The 20,589-nt window shown below is 45.3% G+C and overlaps 2 protein-coding genes and 1 non-coding gene across 4 annotated transcripts in view; 2 read left to right on the top strand and 1 right to left on the bottom strand.

Annotated features, from left to right (window-relative positions):
* Positions 1–14,706, bottom strand: part of MAPRE3 (microtubule associated protein RP/EB family member 3) — a 62,567-nt gene extending 47,861 nt beyond the window's left edge. For both annotated transcript variants that reach the window (XM_012475399.2, XM_012475400.2), the window contains exon 1: positions 14,541–14,706. The gene's annotated coding sequence lies outside the window, so the exon portion shown is untranslated. The remainder of the gene's footprint in view (positions 1–14,540) is intronic.
* On the top strand, positions 12,207–12,341 carry LOC135269827 (small nucleolar RNA SNORA48). Its single transcript, XR_010338077.1, has one exon. It is a non-coding gene; the product is annotated as a small nucleolar RNA SNORA48 (small nucleolar RNA).
* A 4,601-nt stretch (positions 14,707–19,307) lies between the features above and the next one.
* LOC105733115 (H/ACA ribonucleoprotein complex subunit 3-like) lies at positions 19,308–19,588 on the top strand. The gene has a single exon (XM_064364268.1). It carries the CDS (start codon positions 19,326–19,328, stop codon positions 19,518–19,520), a length of 195 nt encoding a protein of 64 aa, XP_064220338.1. The 5' UTR covers positions 19,308–19,325; the 3' UTR covers positions 19,521–19,588.
* Positions 19,589–20,589: the final 1,001 nt, after the last annotated feature.

Below are 20,589 nucleotides of genomic sequence, written 5' to 3'. Positions count from 1 at the left end.
AGAGTTTCAACAGCACATGTCTTAATAATCTCTCTCAGGGCCGAAGCACCATCTGTCTAAATGGTACTAAGCAACTGATACTGAGGCTAAAGAAGAAGGAAGAATTCAAGACCTAGTCATGTACCTTCTACTCCTTCCCGAATGCTGCAGTAAACTCAGGCAGTTCAGCCAACGATCTTGGGGATTTAGACACCTGTGGGTAAGGCTAACTAAGGCAGTTTCATTTGGATCTTGAACAAGTCATTGCTCCTGTGTTTCAGCTTCTCCACTGGCACAGTGAAAGCATCTCCCAGGTGTGAGTTCAAAACAGTTCCCTGACACGTCTTGGAAATAGTGCTACTGGGGGCAAAATCAAAACCAATGTTACCCGGGGCAATTCGAAGTGTGTTCTACATGTAATTTGCACTGGAACTTGATATGACGACTGGAAAAACTATAAATGAATATGATTCTTAGTTAAAAGATGTACGTGTGACTGGAAGAAAATGGAGTAATATGTCCACCACAGTAAAAAGCAGTGGTGGCAACAAGCTTTCTGTATGGAGGGGCTTGGGGTTGGTAATCTGGAGGGAAGAAGGAGATAGAAGAAAGTCTTGATGGTGCATATGCAGAACAAGCACACATTTGTATTCGGAGCACATGTTTCCTTGCGGCAGCTTTCAGGGAGAGGGCAGTGCTAAAGCCCACCCAAACCACCTCCTGGGGCCACTACTGTCTGAATGGTAGAATTACAAGTAGTTCTAATTCTCTCACTTACTCTTTACTATCTTTTCCAATTTTTCTACAAATGAAAAATACTTAGATTCCATGTTTTTAAAAAATAAATGTTAGTATGTGTGTAGAAAAAAGTTGGAACATTCAACAAAATAGTGGCAGCAATTCTCTTTGGGGGACAGGGTTATGGAGGACTTCTACTTTTTACATTGTGCATTTCTGCAATGTTTTAATTAATAAATATTTCATTCTAAAAGCAATTTTGAATTATATTTGTCATCCAGAAGGCGTTTTTGATTATTACTATACACTAAAGGCATTAAACACATATCACTCTTAGAAGTTTCTCCGAAAATATGGGCAAGGTTGTAAGAATTTTGAGAATAATATATAAATATATTTAAATGCATGGAAAAGCTAATGCATGGATACAAACATTATTAGGGTGAAGGTGAGACAAGTGATGCAAAAATTTTCAAGTGTTCTTCAGAGGAATAACTGTGGACTTGGCAGTCACCTGAGGAAGGTCTTGCCAAACTCCAAATCCCCAACAAGGGGAAGGGACGGGGGTGAGGGGCAGCTGCTACCGAGGGACACCTGCCCTCAAAGGCTTCTCAGTTGTTTCTCTTTGCTTGCCTTCAGGTTTCAATAGCTATCTTGGAAACCTTAAGGAAGCTGACAGGCAGCCTCTTTGGAATTAGAAGGGGCTGTCAATTCTAGAAAACCAAGCTGAAAGGAAAGTGTAAGTGAAGATGTTTTAGCTCACAGCTCTGGGAGCTTTAAAACAAACAGTGATTTCCTAGTCCCTCCCAAAGAGGAGGTCATCTGCTCTAGGTGGCAAGCAACATAACTTCCACAGAACAGCCAGATGCTGGCAGAACCATCTGAGTTCAAATGATGCATTTTAGAGATAAAGGTACAAATGGGATCTTCCTAAGTACTCTTGACAAAGCCTGCATTATCACTGAGTTCCCAATAACCTTCAAGAGGGCCTCAGAGGAATGAGTCTTCTTGTGTTATGACCTCCTGACACATCCTGGGACAGCCCTGGGCCAGAGCAGTGCCTTCCCAGGTCCTGAAAAATCAAGCCTTCCAGGCCATGAGAAGTCCAATCAGAGGCTTGTGTGTCTGAGAAGCTGCAGGGGAAGCAGAGCAGTACTCAGGGAGAGTTGGCAGGCAGGGCTTGGGGTGCTGCCAGGAGAAGAGGAGTTCTGGACCCTGAGCTTGGAACCCAGCAGGCTCCTGGGTCAGGATCTAGTCACCCACACCTAGGAGAGTAGGAAATCCACCCTTAGGAAAGGCCCACGTTTGATTTTTTTCTTTACGCAAGCACAGATTAAGCGGTGGGTTCAGTCTCTGAATGTCTATCTCTGTCTCTGTCTTACTGGAAGGCTAATTCTGCCCAAGTGAGGCCTTACTGCACAGGACAGTGGTAGCTTCCTCTCGTGTCTTCCCATTTCCCTCTGACAGGAGCTGGTTTGGGCCTTCTTACTTTCCAATGCTACTCCCAATCTGGAGATTGAGAAGTCAAAACATTGTTTTTGCTGGTACTCTTATCCATTAGGGACAAATGTGAGGGCGTTTTTCTTAGTTATTGCGGTCACTATCTACTCACTCTTAAAAACTATTTCATAGAATTAAGGACTGATAGCAACAAATATACCTTAGAAATCTATTTATTCAGCAATTATTTGTTGAGCCCTAGCTACCACTAAGTCTTATATGGCCCCTGCCTCCTGAAGCTAGTTATCTAGTGAAATGGATAAACAGTAGTAAAATAATCATTTTACCTAATTATAGGCCAAGGGCTAATTATTCTCAGGTAGGCTGACTAGGGGAAAAGGGAAAAGAACAGTGGCAGGAGACCATGTTTACAGAGAGTTCATTGAATTCCACAGGCAACACAATGCACTTTCGCTCCTACCCCACCTGGCTTGAGGCCTGTACTGTAAGCTGTTTGTTCCTTCCTGGTAAGGACTGGCAGGAAGCCACACTTCTGCTTAGGTCCTGGCTTTCATGAAACGGGACTTACAAAATGTCCAGGCAAGGTTTAGACTCAGTGTAAGGCCCTGGAAGAAAGCAGCCCTAGCTTTTCCATTTCCACATGCTGATTCCCCTACCTGACTCACACATATTCCCACCTTGTTAAGTCCCCTGCTATCAGCTCCTGTGGCTGCTTTGCACGGTGAGCTGTGTAAACGCCTTCAGTTGTGCAGCATGAAAGTAATGTGAATCCGGTAGGTGGAATAAAGGCCACAACCCAGGGTGTCAGACAGGGTCAGGGTCAAAGTGGATGATCTAAGAGGACATGAGAAGGAGAGGGGTCAGAGGAGGAAAGGACCTTAGGCCAAGTTTCCTAACAGGCAAGAGAGAAACAGGGCTGTTATACACAGTTGTTCAGTTTGTACACTGCACAAAGCACCTAGTGGAGGAGATGAGTGAGGGCAAACCCTCACAAAATGAGTAGAACCCAAGCCCCACTCACACAACTGCATTCCTAGCAAGGGGTGCCATCTGTCTGGAGGAAGGACCTTCACTCACAGAGGCCAGAGAGGCATGGCTCAGTAAGCATATGCTCAGAGAGTTGGAAACCACCAGACTCACGCAACAGCACATGTAAGTGATGACTGTCAAGCCTGGGGAAGATGGGCCTCCTCAGATTTTGAACACTACTGGAGTGTAGGTGGAGGAGGGCTGCTGGCTGGGTGCCACTCTGTTGTGACAAGCTGAGACCACAGGAGCCACTGGCTCAAACATGGAGGCTCCTCACAGGCCCAGCACCTCTTCAAGGTAGGCTCCATGATCTAGCTCTACCTTCATTTCTCCTTCATCCATCTCAGCAATCTAGCCACACCCGGAAGGCACAGCTCGACTCCTGAGATTCCAAATATTCATTTAAGAAATGCTAGTGGTTACACATGTCTGTGTTAGAAATGTAAACATTATACAAAGATGAACAAAAGTAAAAGAAGCCGCTGCCAAATTTTAAGATGAAAATCTTCCTTTGTCAGTAGCCTCCTTACTACTCATTCCTCATATTTGAAACCTGCTTTCTGTTCCCACCGGCCCCTGTAATTACTCTGCCTCCTCATTCTGGCAGACAACCAGCGCCTGTCTTCGACTTGTGGCCCTTCCTCCACCTCTGGCCTTAGGGCCAGCTGCTTCAGTGCATCTTAAGTTTTGCCTCCTCAGAAACCTTGCCATGAACATGCCAAGCAACCCTCAGTCTGGTGCCCGCTCCCCCTCACTGCTGCTTCTCTAGGCCCAGGACTTTAAAGACTTAGCCCATTATGAATTCATGGGTCCAATGCAGCACTCACAACAAGACCTTTATTCATCTCTTATATGCCCAGACTTATTTCTGACTGTGGGTAATTCAGACCTTCAAGAACTCAATTCCCCACTAACCCGCTCCCTCCCCCACCTCAGCAAGTGGCTTTGGCTCTATTTTACTAAAGAAAGAAAGGTCTTTTCTTAGGAGGAACCCCAGTAATCTCTCCTGGACTTCACCCTAAAAGTCAGGGGCAGAAAGAGCCATGCCCTCTCCTCTTCAAAGTAACCTTTACCTGGGATCCTAAGGATCATTCCTTTTTGCTTTCTCTCTTGTATGTATACTATTTTCTTTGGATAACTCCTTTTCCCTTCTGCTATTAAACATGCTCAGACCGCCTTCTTATAAAAGATGATTCTACATCAATACCAAACTTTTACTCTAATTGAAAGTTGGTTCTCCAAAGTTCACTATGGAGAACATTGCATAAAAAGCTTATTAAAAAAAAAAATATTGTACCCTTTGCACCTCTGTAATCTCACTTTATGGAATATACCACAAAGAAATAATCCACAAAAGAAAAAAATGTCACTTGTACAGTAGTTCAGAACAGAGATATTTACACTTGCAAAATGGTGGAAATACTCCAATTGACCAACAACAGAGTGATGGTGAAGCATACTGGCATCAATATGATGGGATACCACTGAAGGAATGAAATATTTGAAGTTACAAATATGTGGATTATGTCAAGATAGGGAGGTCTGCAGATGAAGCACATTTTAATACACAAAGTGGCCGGGTGCAGTGGCTCACGCCTGTAATCCCAGCACTTTGGGAGGCCGAGGCAGGTGGATCACGAGGTCAAGAGATTGAGACCATCCTGGTCAACATGGTGAAACCCTGTCTCTACTACAAATACAAAAATTAGCTGGGCATGGTGGCGCACGCCTGTAGTCCCAGCTCCTCGGGAGGCTGAGGCAGGAGAATTGCTTGAACCCAGGAGACGGAGGTTGCGGTGAGCCGAGATCGCACCATTGCACTCCAGCCTAGGTAACAAGAGCGAAACTCCGTCTCAAAAAAAAAAAAAAAAAATACACAAAGTGTATTTTAAGAACCACATATTAAAATTTTATATGTTTGCTGATAAAGAATAGAATTATTTTATAAAATAAAACATTTGATTCAATTGCTTCTTCTGGTTATTATTTTCCTCTCCCTCCCTGCAGCCATTCTCTGGTGACCAGCCATTGCTTCTGTTTTTCTCTATCAATTTTCCCCTTAAACCACTCCAGTGTTTTAATGAATGGATACCTTAAGCAATCATCATGACTTCCTTCTACTTAAATCCTTAAATCTAGTTAAATCAGCAGCATTGAAACTTCCAGACGTTTTCTCTTCCCATGCTGCTGAATCATCCTAGTTTCCCGCCATCTCCTTCCTTTTTTCCTAACTATGAATAGTTCTCAAGCTTATTACTTGGGGCTCTGGTCTTTGCACTCTGCATGCAAGACCTCTGGAGAGATTCCTTTGAGGGAAGCCAGCCCTCCTCTGCACTGCTGACTCTTACTCTACAGCTCCATCCACAACCTGACCCTCAGCTTCTGGTTCTACAAGATCCCTCCACTTGGATGTCCTGTAACCCACTGTCACACTGTTTCTAGTTCTCTGTGTCTAAAAAGCAACTCCTCTCCAAACTGTCTCTTCAAACTTCCTAATTTCTGGTTAATGTCACCAATATTCTCCAAACTCAAAACCAGCACACACCCTCAGTCTGGTAAAGCTGCCCTGCCTACAGGACCCACCACATTCCTTCCCATGGCCATTGCTTTGCTGATGCTGTACCTTGCCTCGTGAAAAGCCCGCTCTCATGTTCTGTCAACTCACAGCCTGCTCGTCCTTAGGGCAAGGTCAGGTTCTGCTTCCTCTGTGAAGTCTTATCTTTTTTTTTTTTTTAATAGAGACTGGCCCTTACTCTGCCACCCAGGCTGGAGTGCAATGGCATGATCACAGTTCACTGCAGCCTCAAACTCCTGGGCTCAAGCCAGTCTCCTGCCTCAGCTTCCCTAGTAGCTGGGACTACACATATATGCCACTATGCCCGGCTAATTTAAAAAAAAAATTTGTAGATGGGATCTTACTAGGTTGCTTAGGCTGGTCTTGAACTTCTGGCCTCAAGTGATCCTCCCCTCTTGGCCTCCCAAAGTGCTGGTATTACAGGTGTGAGCCATTGCTCCTAGACTTAAGTCTTTTCTGATTACTCCAGTTCACAGTGACTATTTTCCTCTCAGCATCCTTTTGGAATTTAGGCTCTGTAGTATCAATGACACCCAATGCACTGTTCTTTTCATTTCTTTTGCCTCTCTTCCTCAGCTGTCCTCTGATGAGTCTCCACATCATCCTGCACACCCAGCTCCAGTGTGTCTTCATCTCTGAAGTCTTCCTGGCTCTCACAGGCTCAGGGTGACTCTTCCTTCTGGCTTACCAAAGCACCCTTTCCCATAGCCAATACAGTTTCATCCCCTCATGTTGTAGTGACATATAATTTTGTGTCCAACTCTTTTGCCAGAATATTAGCTGAGTTCCTAAGAGCTGAGACTATGTCTTATAGAATAAAGCACCAAAGATGTATTTCTGACATGCGATATTGTCATATGCACTAATCATTCCATATAGCCATCTTGTCTTCCACACAGATTACAGTCTCCTTATGGACAAGGGTTGAGTCTCATTTCTTTTATATCCTATAGTGACTAACAATACAAAACAGAGAAAGGACTTGATGAAGGATATGTGTTGAGAGTATGCTTAAATGTCTTGTGAAGATGATATGCAAATTTATATGAATAATCTATGAACCTGGAAACTATACTTTTGGGGTAACAGAAGTCTTATCAAGTTGTCTCAAGACATTATACCTTGCTATTTTGGGCCAGCATAACACATCTCTGTACTTAGCAGTGATCCCGTTACTTAAGAGTGTTAATAGGATGCCTAAACTGAGAGCTTTCAGCTATGAGCTCTACCATCTAAAATCAGAACAAATCAAGGACCAAATCAGAGTCCCAGGTAAGTGTCAATGACCTTCAGGGAAGGGGGTAGGGGTGGAGGGTGGCTGGCTGCCAAGAGTCTGGTGCTGCGGAAAGGCCTGGCTACACAGCACGTATTATACCACTGGAGATAAGCCTGCGTGAAACACTCCTCACATGGGAAGGGTATCTAATTTCACCCACTGGTCTAAGACCTGCCCCTTTCACATGGCAACACATACCTTAGACTCAACTATGATCTCGCTGACTCAGAAGCAGCTAAAATTTCATTTCTTACCAGTCAGGAAACACCATTTAAATTACAAGGTGACCAGGACCACAATGCCCTCAAGATAAGATGACTGTTTCTCCAACAATCACTCTCTCCGAGTGGTGGAGCTCCTCCAGCCAGCCATACCCAAAGACTTGCTCACTAATAATTCCAGGCAGCAGGGAAGGCCTCCACCCCATCTGGGACAAGTGTTTGGGTAGTCAGACCATTTGGAAGAAGAGGCAGATCCCGCTTAGCAAACATTTATCACAGCACAGACCGAGCTATGTGACAGGCCATATGTTCTTCAACTCTTAAGTCCTGGATCCTCAGGAGGAGGCCAGAAGCACCTCTTTCCCAGTGCTCAGAGCTGGGCAGACTCCACCACTGGCAGAAGGCAGGTATCAATCCTCTGGGCTGACCATCTAGGCGATGTACAGTGTGTGTGTGGATGGGAAAGATGAGGCCAGAGGACGGCTGCCCAGCCAGCCCCTCCCAACAAAGCCAGCCCCTCCCAACACAGCCAGCAGCTCCACAGACCTGGTGTGGCACAGAGGGAGTGGCCTAGCCCGTGCCTACATAGGGCTTCTGCCCATCAGGTGGCCACCGGTGGTCACCCAACCCTCTCTGTACCTGGAAGGAAAAGGGGTCTCTGAGCTGATGGCTGAATGGAAAGTGACAAAGGGCAAAGGGAGGAAGGCGACTGTAGCAGGCCTTGGCAGAGTCTTTTAAAACAGAAAATTCAGATAGGTGCACATCACTCCTGAAATGAGCAAAAGCCTCAAAAAAGGCACCTGGAACACCAGAGAACTGGGAATACAGAGAATCTGAAAAGACAGGGAAAAGAAGGCCACCCGAAACAGAGCCCTGTGGTATACAAGGTTTTATTAAAACCTGATAAATGTAAACAGTAAAAGTAAGAGGCAAAGAAGCCTCTAAAGACTGCTTTGCTACATGGAATCTAGATGCCACTGGTTTTAAAATGTCATAATTAAGTTACAGTTGCTTAGTGCAGAAAAGCCATTTGTTTTTAATCCCATCACTCAATCACTTACAATTTGGCATATGCGCTTCTAGTAGTATCTTTTCATATTTTTCTTTATAAATATGGTATTTTCCTTGACATGCTATTTTTCATCCTGCTTTTTCATTGATATTAAGAGTTCTGGAATGAATATTCCAAACATTCTCCCAATGTTTTTAATGCCCGTGCAGTATTTTATCTGGACGAACCTAACCAATCCTCAGTTGCTGCCACTTTTGGTTGTTTTCAATGTTTGATATCACTAGTAATGTTGCATTAATAAAAATCGTTTACAAGTATGTCTACACATCTCTGATTTTCTAAATATTCCTAGAATGGCAATTTCTGGTCTAAGGACATATATCCTTTAAGCCTTTTTATATACAGTCAAACTACTAGGCAGATTTGAAGCCATTCTTCTTGCTCAGTTATTTTAAACATATCACACAAGTGGTATGTATCTCCTATATATAGGAAATAGTTTCAGGGGAAAAAAATCATTTTGCATGGAGTTAAAACATTTTAGATAGGACAAGTCCTTATTTACTTGAGGCAAATGAAGCGTCCAGAGCTTAAAACACTGATGATATGCTAAAAAGTTGACTAACAACATCTGGTCGGTTTAGCAAAGCTGGTAGGGCATTGTGTGAGTGAGTACAAGATCCAGGCTTATGCTAGTATTGGCCATTCAGCTCTACACACAAGAAAAACCATCCTTGGCCACAGCATGCTTCACCAAACTTGGCCAACTGTCATGCGAATCTGTACTTCTGGCCAAAGAGAAGATTGGGTGATGGAATGTGAATTACTCAGCATAACCCATCCTAACTCCTGGGTAAGCAACCCAAAGGACGTATCCAAATGATAGGTGTGTCATCTTTCTATAATAAACATGACATCTGGCTAGAAAATACAGCTGGCCAACTTACGACAAAATTAAAAGCTCAACAATCCTTAAGGATTTTATCATAGTTTACCAGTACTTCCTACCAGAAGCAGTTAATAAATCACTATGTAAAAGGTATGCTGTACCAGCCAGGTCTGATCTAGAACTTAGCTACACAGTGTGCCAGCATTTCAGCTTGGGTCCCTTTAAACTTCAAGCCCTCTTGACATTAAGTAAGAGGCAGGGATTTTTCATGAAGGTTGTATGGTCAGATGCCATTTTCATCAATAGTTGGAAATTAAATGAGCTTATTAGAATAGCTATGATTATTTTAGCTGGTCAAGCGATGGAGTGACCAGCTAAAATAACAGTCTTAAGAGGTGATGAGGTAGGTGGTCAGTTAAGTACCCTAGGCTGCCAGCGAAGCAGCCTCTTTGGAGGGTCCTGTCCTCACTTAAGACCTTGGTTTGGTGCAAACTGCCTTGGCCTGCTTGAAACTGTCAAACACTATTTGCCCCAGGCATGAGAGGCTCCAAGTAAAGTCAGCTGCTTCTTTTGTACCAACATGTATTTACTGAACAACTACTACTGCCCACTCTATTTGGTATTCATTAAATGACAAAAGCATACACGCTTCTTATAACAAGTCAAATATCAAAGCATATAAAGTTCCCCTTTGAGTCTCCTTTTCCCTTCTCCACACCCAAATCCCACCTCTCAGAGGTAAACAGTATTTTGTTTCTCTTTTCAATCTTTAGATGTCTATACATGGGTATTTCCTTCCCTACTGAAATTTATCTAGGAATTTAAATTCACTTTTGCTCTCTCACCTTAACAGCTTGCCCTGATTCTTTAATTACTCAGTAGTCTCTGCCTTGAGCCAGTATGTAATTCTCTCCATCCAAAATGACTTCCCTTTACCTCTGCTCACTGGTGAGGTTTCCCTCCTAAGATGAATAGCTCCTTTCCTTGCCCTCTGGATCTCATGGATGCAGAAGCTGGTTTTAGCCAAGTCACCGATGAAATCTATGCCTCTACCAGTCGATGATGCCAACGAAGACCACATGTGTGTCCCTCACAAGCAAGAGCTCAGCAGCTTTTCTATTTCAAATGAAGACCTCTCCCCAGACTGGCCTCCCTGATGGAGGACTAGCCACCCCCAAGCACACCACAACCCCAAGCATACCACATCTGTGCCTCCTAAAATCAAATGCTCCCGTCCTGCCAGTCTTTCAGGGTGGCTGAATACATGCAGCAAAGATACATTTCATATACTCCTGTTTCGGCAGTTGAAATAATAATGCAAGTGCCAGTTCTTACCAGGACAAACCTTCTCTCTGTCCCTGTCAAATACCGAGAGGGCTGCTGAGAGATGGGGGCTACGGAACTGGGGGTCCAAGATGGACCTAAATCACGATACAATTTTGAAACCATTATTTGTTATTTTATGATTTAGTAAATATAAAATAATGACTGGTATCTCTTAGGAAGCAAGCATTCTATATACTTTCTTTCATTTAATCTTCACAACAACCCTGTAAAACAGATGGCTATTATTCCAGTCTTACTGGCATTCAGAGGTAACATAGCTCACCCAAGGCCACACAGCCAGGAGGTGGCTGGATGGGGATCTGAACTCAGGTCTGCCTGCTTCCAGAGGCCAGGCTGCCTCAGCACTTTCCAAGGATAGGGTTTAGAAGTCCCTATGGCTTCCAGAAACTACAGAAGGTTCCATTCTGAGAGCTGGAAGATAATCCCGCTGCTGCCCAGTATGCACGCTCCTCCTCTCAGCCTCTCCACCTTGCTTTCTGGAATGCGGTAGTCTCACATATAAGAAGTAGAAAAGACTCCAAATACCCAACTTCACATTTGCTTTTCTGTTAGTAGACGCGAATTAGAAAAAAGACCTTCTTGAAGTCAGAATGTGTGAGAAAAAAGTATTATTTTTAAGGTGACAAGAATAAATATTTAATTAGACAGTTTGACACCAAATATTGCCTGGCTTTGCAACATCTCAGACGACAAAACAAGCCCTTGTCTACAGGGCTAATTACAGACTACTAAATTATTTTTATTAAAACTCTTTGGAACATTACGAGGGATGAAGCAATGTGGTGCTGAAGAGTAACTCTAGTGTGGAAATCTGGAGATCTAATCCTGACTCAGCCACTAATAACCACCAACATTCACCTGCCTAGTGTACGCAATTTACAAAGTGTTTTTACACATGCTCCACATGGGTTGGGTGACCTTAGGCAAGTCATATAACTCTTGGTGTCTCGTGTCAACTTTAGAAATGAGGGCATGAAACTATACCATTTGGGGTCACCTCCAGTGCTAACATCCTAAGGGAAGGAGCCTTGGAATCTTTACAAATGTTTCTGTAAGCAAATCAGGGCAGAGGCATTCTGTTTTAAAAAACTATATTTTCTGTTCAGCTCCCGACAAATGTTACTTGCCTAAATTCAGGTATAGCTCATAAGATGTTTGCTGCCAGTTAGTTGGCTCAGTTTCTAGAGAGAACCACATGAAGGCCTTTGGTTGGATTCCCATATGAGAACTTTCCTCCATTCAGTAGCCTCCTACCATGCCTAACTCCAGCCAGTTATCTTACGAATACAACCCCATAACATGTGCCAGCACGGAGGAAGGACTGGAAGAAACTCATCTTCACAATGCATGCACTCTCAGGATGGTAGGTCAGAAATGGCATCATCACACAGGGATATTATCAACACCATTCTTTCTCAGTTCCAAGATTCACAAATCCCTTCCTCAAGTCTTGCCACTTCCTGACTGTTTTAATGTTTCTAAAATGAGGATGTACCTTGGAATCAACATACATTTTTGATCTGGTAACATTAGATGATTTTACCTAAAAGCTATTGGTAAATTGCTGGTGTGTCTTAGAACCAAGAATACAGTCCTACAAAACCACAACATCAATTACATAGACTTAGGTCTAACTTGGTTCAAATCATGTGTCTCTCCTTGATCTTAACAATTACACTCGTCCCTGACCTGGGTAGAGTGGCATCTGGTTAGTGGTGCCCATCTCATATCAGCCAGGGACAAAGCAACCCCTTGTTCATCCCAGCTTGGCTTTTGATCTGTGCCTATGCCTGGCTCATGCCTTGGACACATAGGTTAAAAAAAAAAAAAAAAGAAAAAACAAATTAAAAAAACAATTACACTCAGCAATAGCTGGATAGGCAATGCCCAAGACAAGTATTAGTCCTGTTTCCTCATAGTAGCAGTTTAAAAGGTATTCCGTCATTATTTCATAAAACACTGGTATGGATTTCAAAGGCAAATTAATCCACATAAAAACCACTGTGATCCTCTGAAAGTGTTATATCCCACGGCAAACTGGAAAGGAACATTTTACTTACGCCCTCCTGATCTATCTAGCCTTGACACATTTTCTTCCCTCTTAATTCACAACCCTCCACCCCAGTAATATCGCTGATTCCCAAAATACACTCAGCCCAGGAGGAGCAGCTCTCCAGCACAGCTGTCTGCTCCTGCCCTGCTTGGGTATTTTGGTGAGCTATGTGATACAGGACCACACGGAAGGAATGCCACTCTCAGGCCCCATGGTTCCCATTGCACCACAGGCAGGTGCATCCCACCAAACCCCAGTCTGGCATTCGAAACAGAAGAAATTGCCCTGCTGGATAGGGGCTATAGTTTTCCTGAACTTCATCTCTATGTTTAAAACTAGGGCGACAGCCGTCTTAGCTACTGTAAACTAATCTGATGGGCATGGGGGCAGGGAGTGGCTCTGAGAGGCTGCCAATAGGCCATGATTGAGCAAAGTAAAGGAGTGAAATAGTTATTTCTCAGTGTTTGCAACCCCAGAAACTCCAAATGAGTGGCTCCTTCACCATGATTTTTAGCAATGGACCATTCGTTCCTTTTGTTACCTGGAGTAAAAAGCCCAAAGCCTCTCGTGTGGTAGATCCAGCTTATATTTACATGTATTTTCTAAAAGCACACTGAAATTTGGAAGCCAAATAAAAAAGAAGTTGACAATGAGGTACACACATAGTAGTTAGGAGACCTCAAGTTGAGACATGTTTATTAAGAGTTTCTGGCTCTGAGAACTAACACTGACTTCAGCTCAGTTCTCCTGGAAAAAGAAAACTGTTTGGGACCCTCCTCTATTCCAAAAACGGACTGCAAGACGCGCCGGTGAAGGGGGAGCAAACATAACCCAAGGAATTGTCCAAATATGCTAGAACCCCTATGTGGTGACACCCCCTACAAAGACACAGCTGCAGGAGGCACAGTGTACAGGCCTCACACCTACACCATGGAGAAGCTTTGATTTTTCTGCTTCCTCTCCGCTCTGCACACGTTATGTTAAAACTCACTACCACCCAATCAGTTAATTTACAGGAATCCAAGATCAAGTACTGCCACAGCCCCTTCATACAGAAACAGTAAGCACTTCCTATGGATGGTATCAGGCCTGTTTCCAAACCTCACATTATACCAGGGTTGCAGTGCGATTTAAAAAAAATTGCATTTTAAAGAGTGCCACAAGATGCTTATTCACAACAACACACCAGAAGCGCAGGAACTTGGAGCTCCCAAACGCAACCTTTCTCCCTTCCCTCCACTACTTCTACTCCCGCTTCACACCACCAGCCGGCCGGGCAGTAACTCAGCCCACTAGAAGGCCACCAGGCATTAGCCGCGTTCATAAACGCTAGATGGTCACGATGGGGCTGAACCCTTCTCAGCCAAATCTATTCGGAAAGCCCTGCAAGCTCTGAGCAGCCCGTGAGAACTGTCCAGACCTGCTTCCCCAAACCGGCCAGGCGGGAGCGGGTGGGGAAGAAACCCGAGGCCCCCAGGCTGGGCCCAGCGCGATGTTCCCCCTCCCCCAAGTCTCCCCTCGCTCTCCAGTCACTCTTTTTCTGGCATATCACTGTGGAGAACCAGAGAGGCCGGGAGATGTCAGGCCTAGGAGGGGCAAGGAGGAGGGAGAAGGGTCAAGGGCGGACGGGAGGTAGTTTGGAGGAAGTATCAGTCCAGGGCAGAGGTGCGGTGGCCACAGCTAGTACGGAAGGACCCCCAAGGTGGATCCGGAGAGAGGCAAGGAAAGGGAGGGGAGGGAAGAGGAGGGGGAGTGGCTGGGGAGGCCGGTCCGCCGAGGCCGGAGGGAGCCGGGCGACGGGGATGGAGGGGGTTGACCTGCGCGGGGAAGGCGCGGTCGGGGTGCGGGGATGCGGGTGGGGAGGCGGGGGCGGGGGGAGCCCGGTTCCCCTCCCCCAGCCCGGGCCCGGGCCTCCCGCTGACTCAGCCCCACGGCGTCCGTCGCCTCGGCCCGGACTCACAGTGCGCAAGGCGGCTCCGGCGGAGGCGGCGGGGGAGGGGACAGGCGGCGGGGGCGCTGCGGCAGAGGCTGCGGCTCCGGCCGGCGGCTCCGGGGCGGAGGGTCCTCGCTGAGGCCGCCGCGGTCTCCGGCTTCAACGCACAGAGACTGCGGGGGACGAGGGCACTGCGCAGGCGCGATGCGGCCGCCGCTGTCAGTCCGTGCGGGGCGGGGCCTGGGCACCCGCCGTCTCCAAGGCAACTGGGCGGCGGGAGGACGACGGCCCCTACCTCCACCTTGCCTCGGCGACTGCGGCGGGAGGCGGGGGACGACAGGAACAGCCCCACTGCGTTGCCGTAGCAACGAGGAGAGGATACCGCCTTAGACGTGTGCAGCGATACCGAGGAAACGCGCCTACCTTGTCACCATAGCAACTGGGAACAGCCCCTTCCTTTTTCCTTGGCAACCGGGTAACAATCCCTCCACCCTGTCTCATCACAGGAGGATCAACCGTGTACACCTGATTCCAGTAGCTGGATAACGGATTTTCATCTTTTATGGCTATGAAAAAGGAAAAAGAGACGTTTTCTTCTCTTTCAGCGACGTGGAAGAGCTAAGGCTGGATTTTATCTTCTTTCTTGGTGTGTGGCTTCCAATCACAGCCTTTTTCTCTAATCCCCAAATCCAATTTTTTTTTTCTTTCTTTTTTTTTGAGATGTAGTTTCACTCTTGTCGCCCAGGCTGGAGTGCAGTGGCGCGATCTCGGCTCACTGAAATCTCCGCCTCCCGGGTTCAAGCAATTCTCCTGCCTCAGCCTCCCTAATAGCTGGGATTTACAGGCGTGCACCACCACCCCCCGCTAATTTTTGCATTATTAATAGAGACGGAGTTTCACCATGTTGGCCAGGGATGGTCTTGAACTCCTGACCTCAGGTGATCCACACCCCTCGGCCTCCCAAAGTCCTCTGCGTGAGCCACCGTGCCTGGCCCCATTTTTTTCTACCTAGGTTAAATATTCCCTTTTGTCTCCTACCAGAGAGTACACCTTTACTCTTAAATTGAGCTGAGAAAATTGTCTATCCACATTATCACTTAAGTTTTTGTCAGCCTTATTGTCTTTCTCGCATTGCAAGGATAAACACCTCGTATTTCTTCATCTTGCTCACTATCTGGTTTGCAGTCTACTTCCTCATAACTAGTGCCCTCTGACATGTCCATTCGTGTTCCCGAATTCCTTCCTCCAAGCATGCTTTTATGGATCTCCTCCGTTCTTTTCGATCCCCCTTTCCTCTCCACGCTTGCTGTCCTTGCCCTGCACTGCCCTGCTCAAGGCTCCAGTATGTTCTCTCCCCCTGTGACTTCAGCATCTTGGTTCTCTTCGTGCTGATGTCTTCTGGCTCTTCCTCCCTCAGCCCTGACTCCCGTGGATGCCTCGAGGTCACCTTTGTACCCACCCTGTACATGCCTCCTTTCTTACACACACCTTGCACTCTCATCATTTGTTTACATGTCTGTGTCTCCAATCAGGCTCTGTGACCCTGGTGGGCAGGAATGCTGTCTTTTTCCTCAGCTCCCTCAGCATCCGGCACAGCATGTGACACATAGTAGATCCTGAGAAATGTTTACGTAGTTGAATCAAATGAAGACAAATATTTTCCTTCTTCTTTTCTCTGGCCTAACTGCCTCAGAGTCTCAGTCCACATTTTTCTTATTACCTTTACACATAGTTTGTCTTTCAGTACTATGCTACTATTATAAGTCTCTCATCTCCTTAGCTTTCCATCCTGTTAATTGAGACTCTGGCACTCTCTATTTCCTGAATCTTCACCTCTAGCTCTTCTCTCTTCTACACTCTCCCAAATGTTTCCACTAAGGTTTCCAATAAGGTAAATTTCCTCACTGGGTACCAACCCTGTGACTCACGTACCCTCCATAATGAGCATAAGCTCTTCACACCTAACCATCCTGATCATCCCTTAACCAGCTCTAGTCAAGCCCTCTTGGTGAACATTACTGGATTCTGCTGGGCTTGCTGACATGCCAGAGATGCTGCATTCTCTTCAAAGAACTCAAAAGCAAGAACTCACAGCCTAGCGTTCTCTTCCAAATCTCCCTGTCTAGCGCCCACAGATTCCATCTCAGGACTATTGGTCCCAAAGCACCCCAACCGAGCCCATTTTCTTGGAGAAAAAGAAGGAAGAAAGTTACAAATAGAGTGGTTAAGAAAAGAGAGGGGACACAGCATATCCTCTTCCACCTAAAGCAATTCTCAGAAAGGAGAGGGCTCTTTGTAGACAATAATTCCCAAAGCAAATCAAGGGGTTAGGAGAGTAAAAACTCAGGCTACACTTTTTTCTAGCCACAGAGTTGGAAAACTGAAGCTGTTTCCAACTACATCTGCAGGGTATCTGGGTGTCACCAAGGCAATAGGGAAATCGCACACTCAGTTTATCTTGCTTTCTCATTCTGAAGTTCCAGCTCGGCTTCATTGTTACAGGTATAGACTTGGGTGGTGTAGACTTCCCTGAGTAATCCTGAGATGAGACTATGATCCTTGTAACCCCACCCCTTTGTCACACATGAGGTACAAGATCATTCTACAAAGAATTTCTTTATACCTTTCACCCAGATTCTCCACATATTAACATTTTACCATGTGCCATGAACTATTTCTACAAAATGAATCACTCCAATTTAGTGGTTTAAGCAATAACCGTTTTCTCCACTTCTGTGGGCTGAGAATTCAGGAAGCATGAGGTTGGGTGGTTCCAGCTCAAGGTGTGATCGCAGTCAGATGGTGGCTGAAACTTAAACAGCAGGGTGCTGGCTGGACCCTTTATGTTGTCTCAGTGCTTATCGATCATTTGTGTTATTTCTTTGCAAAAATCTCTAGTCAAGTCCTGTGTCCATTTTTGAATTGGACAGTTTTTTGTTGTTGTTGAGTTTTAGGATTACTCTATATATTCTGGACATAAATCCCATACCAGATAATATATGATTTGCAATTTTTTTTTTTTTTTTTTTTTTGAGACAGAGTCTTGCTGAGTCACCCAGGCTGGAGTGCAGTGGCACAATCTCGGCTCACTGCAACCTCCACCTCCCGGTTCAAGCAATTCTCCTGCCTCAGCATCCCAAGTAGTTCTGACTACAGGCATGCGCCACCACACCCAGCTAATTTTTGTATTTTTAGTAGAGACAGGGTTTTGTCATATTGGCCAGGCTGGTTTCAAACTCCTGACCTCAGTGATCTGCCTGCCTCAGCCTCCCAAAGTGCTGGGATTACAGGCGTGAGCCACCGCGCTCGGCCTAATATTCTTTAACATTCTTTTTTGTAGACACAAAAAAGAATTAAAGGAGACTTTAAATTCTCCTGGTCTCAAATTCCTGGGTTCAAGCAATCCTCCAGCCTTGGCCTCCTGAAGTGTTGGGATTACGGGTGTAATCTCAGTGCCTGACCCTAATTCCACTTGTTGTTTTTGAGGCAGGGTCTTGCTCTGTCACCCAGGCTGGAGTGCAATGGTGCAATCATGGCTCACTGTAGCCTCGACTTCCTGAGCTCCAGTGATCCTCCCACCTCAGCCTCCCACGTAGCTGGGAACACAGGCATGTGGCACATGCAGGCTAATTTTTGTGTTTTTAGCAGAGACAGGTTTTCACCATGTTTCCCAGTTGATCCAAAACTCCCGAGCTCAAGGGATCCACCCACTCTGGCCTCCCAAAGTGTTAGGATTATAGGCGTGAGCCACCGTGCTTGACCTCCACTTCTAAAATGCCTTTCAAAAACTCTTCCCTTCTTTATCTCCTTCACCTTTACCATCTCTTGCCTGGGTTACTGAAGGGCTTCCCACCTGCTCTCTCTGCCTTCAGTCTCTCTCACCTCCAATCCATCCTGTATACCATTGTCAGAAGGCTCTTTCTAGAAAATAAATCTTATCACATAACTATCCTGCTTAAATCCCTATGGCTGTCCTTCTCAGACCTGCTGAAACAACTTCCAGGATGGGGGATTCATGTAAGGAAACAGGGTGGCAGAACTATAGATTAGCTACATCTTCCTCATTTATTTTTAGGGCATTGCCTTTTTTTTTTTTTTTTTTTTTTTTTTGAGATAGGGTTTCACTCTGTTGCCCAGGCTGGAGTGCAATGGCATGATCTCGGCTCACTGAAGCCTCTGCCTCCTGAGTTCAAGCAATTTTCCCACCTCCGCCTCCCAAGTAACTGTGACTACAGGTGTGTGCAGTCACCCCCAGCTAATTTTTTTATTTCTTGGTAGAGACAGTGTTTCACCATGTTGGCCAGGCTGGTCTGGAACTCCTGACCTCGAGTTATCCTCCCACCTTGGCTTCTCAAAGTGCTTGGATTACAGGTGTGAGCCACTGCACCTGGCTTTCTTTTTTCTTTCTTTTTTTTTTTTTTTGAGGTAGGGTCTTGCTCTGTTGCCCAGGCTAGAGTGCAGTGGTGTGATTATGGCTTACTGCAGACTTTGAACCCCTGGGCTCAAGTGACCCTCCTGCCTGGGTCTCCCAGGATGCTGGATAACAAGTGTGAACCACCAGGCCTGGCCTTCTGAATTTTATTTATAATAAATGTATCTTTAAATTTTATTTAGAGATTCAGAAAACAATATTTATTTTAATTTTATTCATTTTAATTTATTATTTATTAAGGTAAACATTTTTATATTAAAACAAACAGACATAAGATGAAGTAGAATATAATAATCATATGATTTCAAAGACAAGACTTTTAAAGTGAGTTTGCCCTGGGAGCTGTGTACCGAATTGGAACCTCTGGCTTAAGAGTGATCATGTTTCTCCAGTATTACCTCAACGAGGAGGGAGATCGGGTCTATATGCTGAAGAAATTTGACCCAATGGGACAACAGATCTGCTCAGCCCATCCTGCTCGGTTGTCCCCAGATGACAAATACTCCCGACACCGAATCACCATCAAGAAACACTTCAAGGTGCTCATGACCCAGCAACCGCGCCCTGTCCTCTGAAAGTCCATTAAACTGATGTCTCTTCTGCTGCCTGTTACCCCTCAGAGACTCCATAGCCAAACTCTTCAATCCATGAGCCCTGATGCCTTTTTGCCAGCCATACTCTGTGGCATCCAGTGTCATCATGGCGATTGATCATGCTTGTGTGAGCCTATCATGGTGGCATCACCCGTAAAGGGAGCATGTTTGACTTTTCTCATATTTTAAATTACTGCGAGATTATTAAAGATAAAATGATTTGGGGGAAAAAAAAGAGAGTTTGCCCTTTGCCTTCAGTTACTATGCTTATCCCATCTTTCCCTGTAGGAAGGCCTCACACTCAAAGACCACATCTTATCTACTTTTGTATTCTTAGCACCTTGTACTTTGTATTCTTAGCAAAGTACAAAAATCTGATCTTTCTGCACTTTCCCCAAAGTGAGTGGGCAAGAAAAAAATCTGATCTTTCTGCACTTTTCCCAAGGTGAGTGGGCAAACCAGAGGAGGGGAGGAGTCTAAGAGGGTGGGTTGATTCTGTGAGTTGCAGGGCTAGAGTTTAGATTGGAGCAAGCAAGCCTGCCCTGCCCCGGCTGTGAGGTGGAGGTAGGGAGGTGCTGCAATGTTGGTAATTGTTACCAGTGTGTTCATTATTCATTTGAAACTAGCTAAAAGTGGAACAGGGCACTGAAATGAGACTGATTCCTGCAATATAGGAAACTTTTGGCATAGTTTTGAATATTTACAAGGGACTTGTGTAAGTAACACACAATTTTGCTGAGGAATGGATTTTAATTACATGCCTTGAAGTGAATGAGCTCTTATTTAGAGAGTGCATCAACCCTCCACCCTGCTGGAGTTACACAAGCACTGGGTCCAACGCTTCCTAGCTATGTGACCTTGGCCTTGGCTTTTCTCATCTGTGGTTGTGATGGTTAAACGAGATAATGTGTGAAAAATGCCTGGCATTGCCTGATGTACTATAAATATCCAACAAATGGTAACTACCAATACTAACAAAACTTTCATTAGGGCCAAGAGGCTGCTCAATATCCCCTCTCCGCCCCAGTTATACCTTCTATATAGAAATTAG

This window comes from Aotus nancymaae, unplaced genomic scaffold, assembly GCF_030222135.1.
Source record: "Aotus nancymaae isolate 86718 unplaced genomic scaffold, 86718_ANA_hifiasm-v0.15.2.pri h1tg000057l, whole genome shotgun sequence".
Lineage (NCBI taxonomy): Eukaryota > Metazoa > Chordata > Mammalia > Primates > Aotidae > Aotus > Aotus nancymaae.
The sequence above is the reverse complement of the archived record's forward strand: the minus strand, read 5'-3'. Positions and strand labels throughout refer to the sequence as shown.

Coding starts and splice junctions, on each gene's coding strand:
- LOC105733115 (XM_064364268.1), top strand. CDS start 19,326: ATGTTTCTCCAGTATTACCTCAACGAGGAGGGAGATCGGGTCTATATG.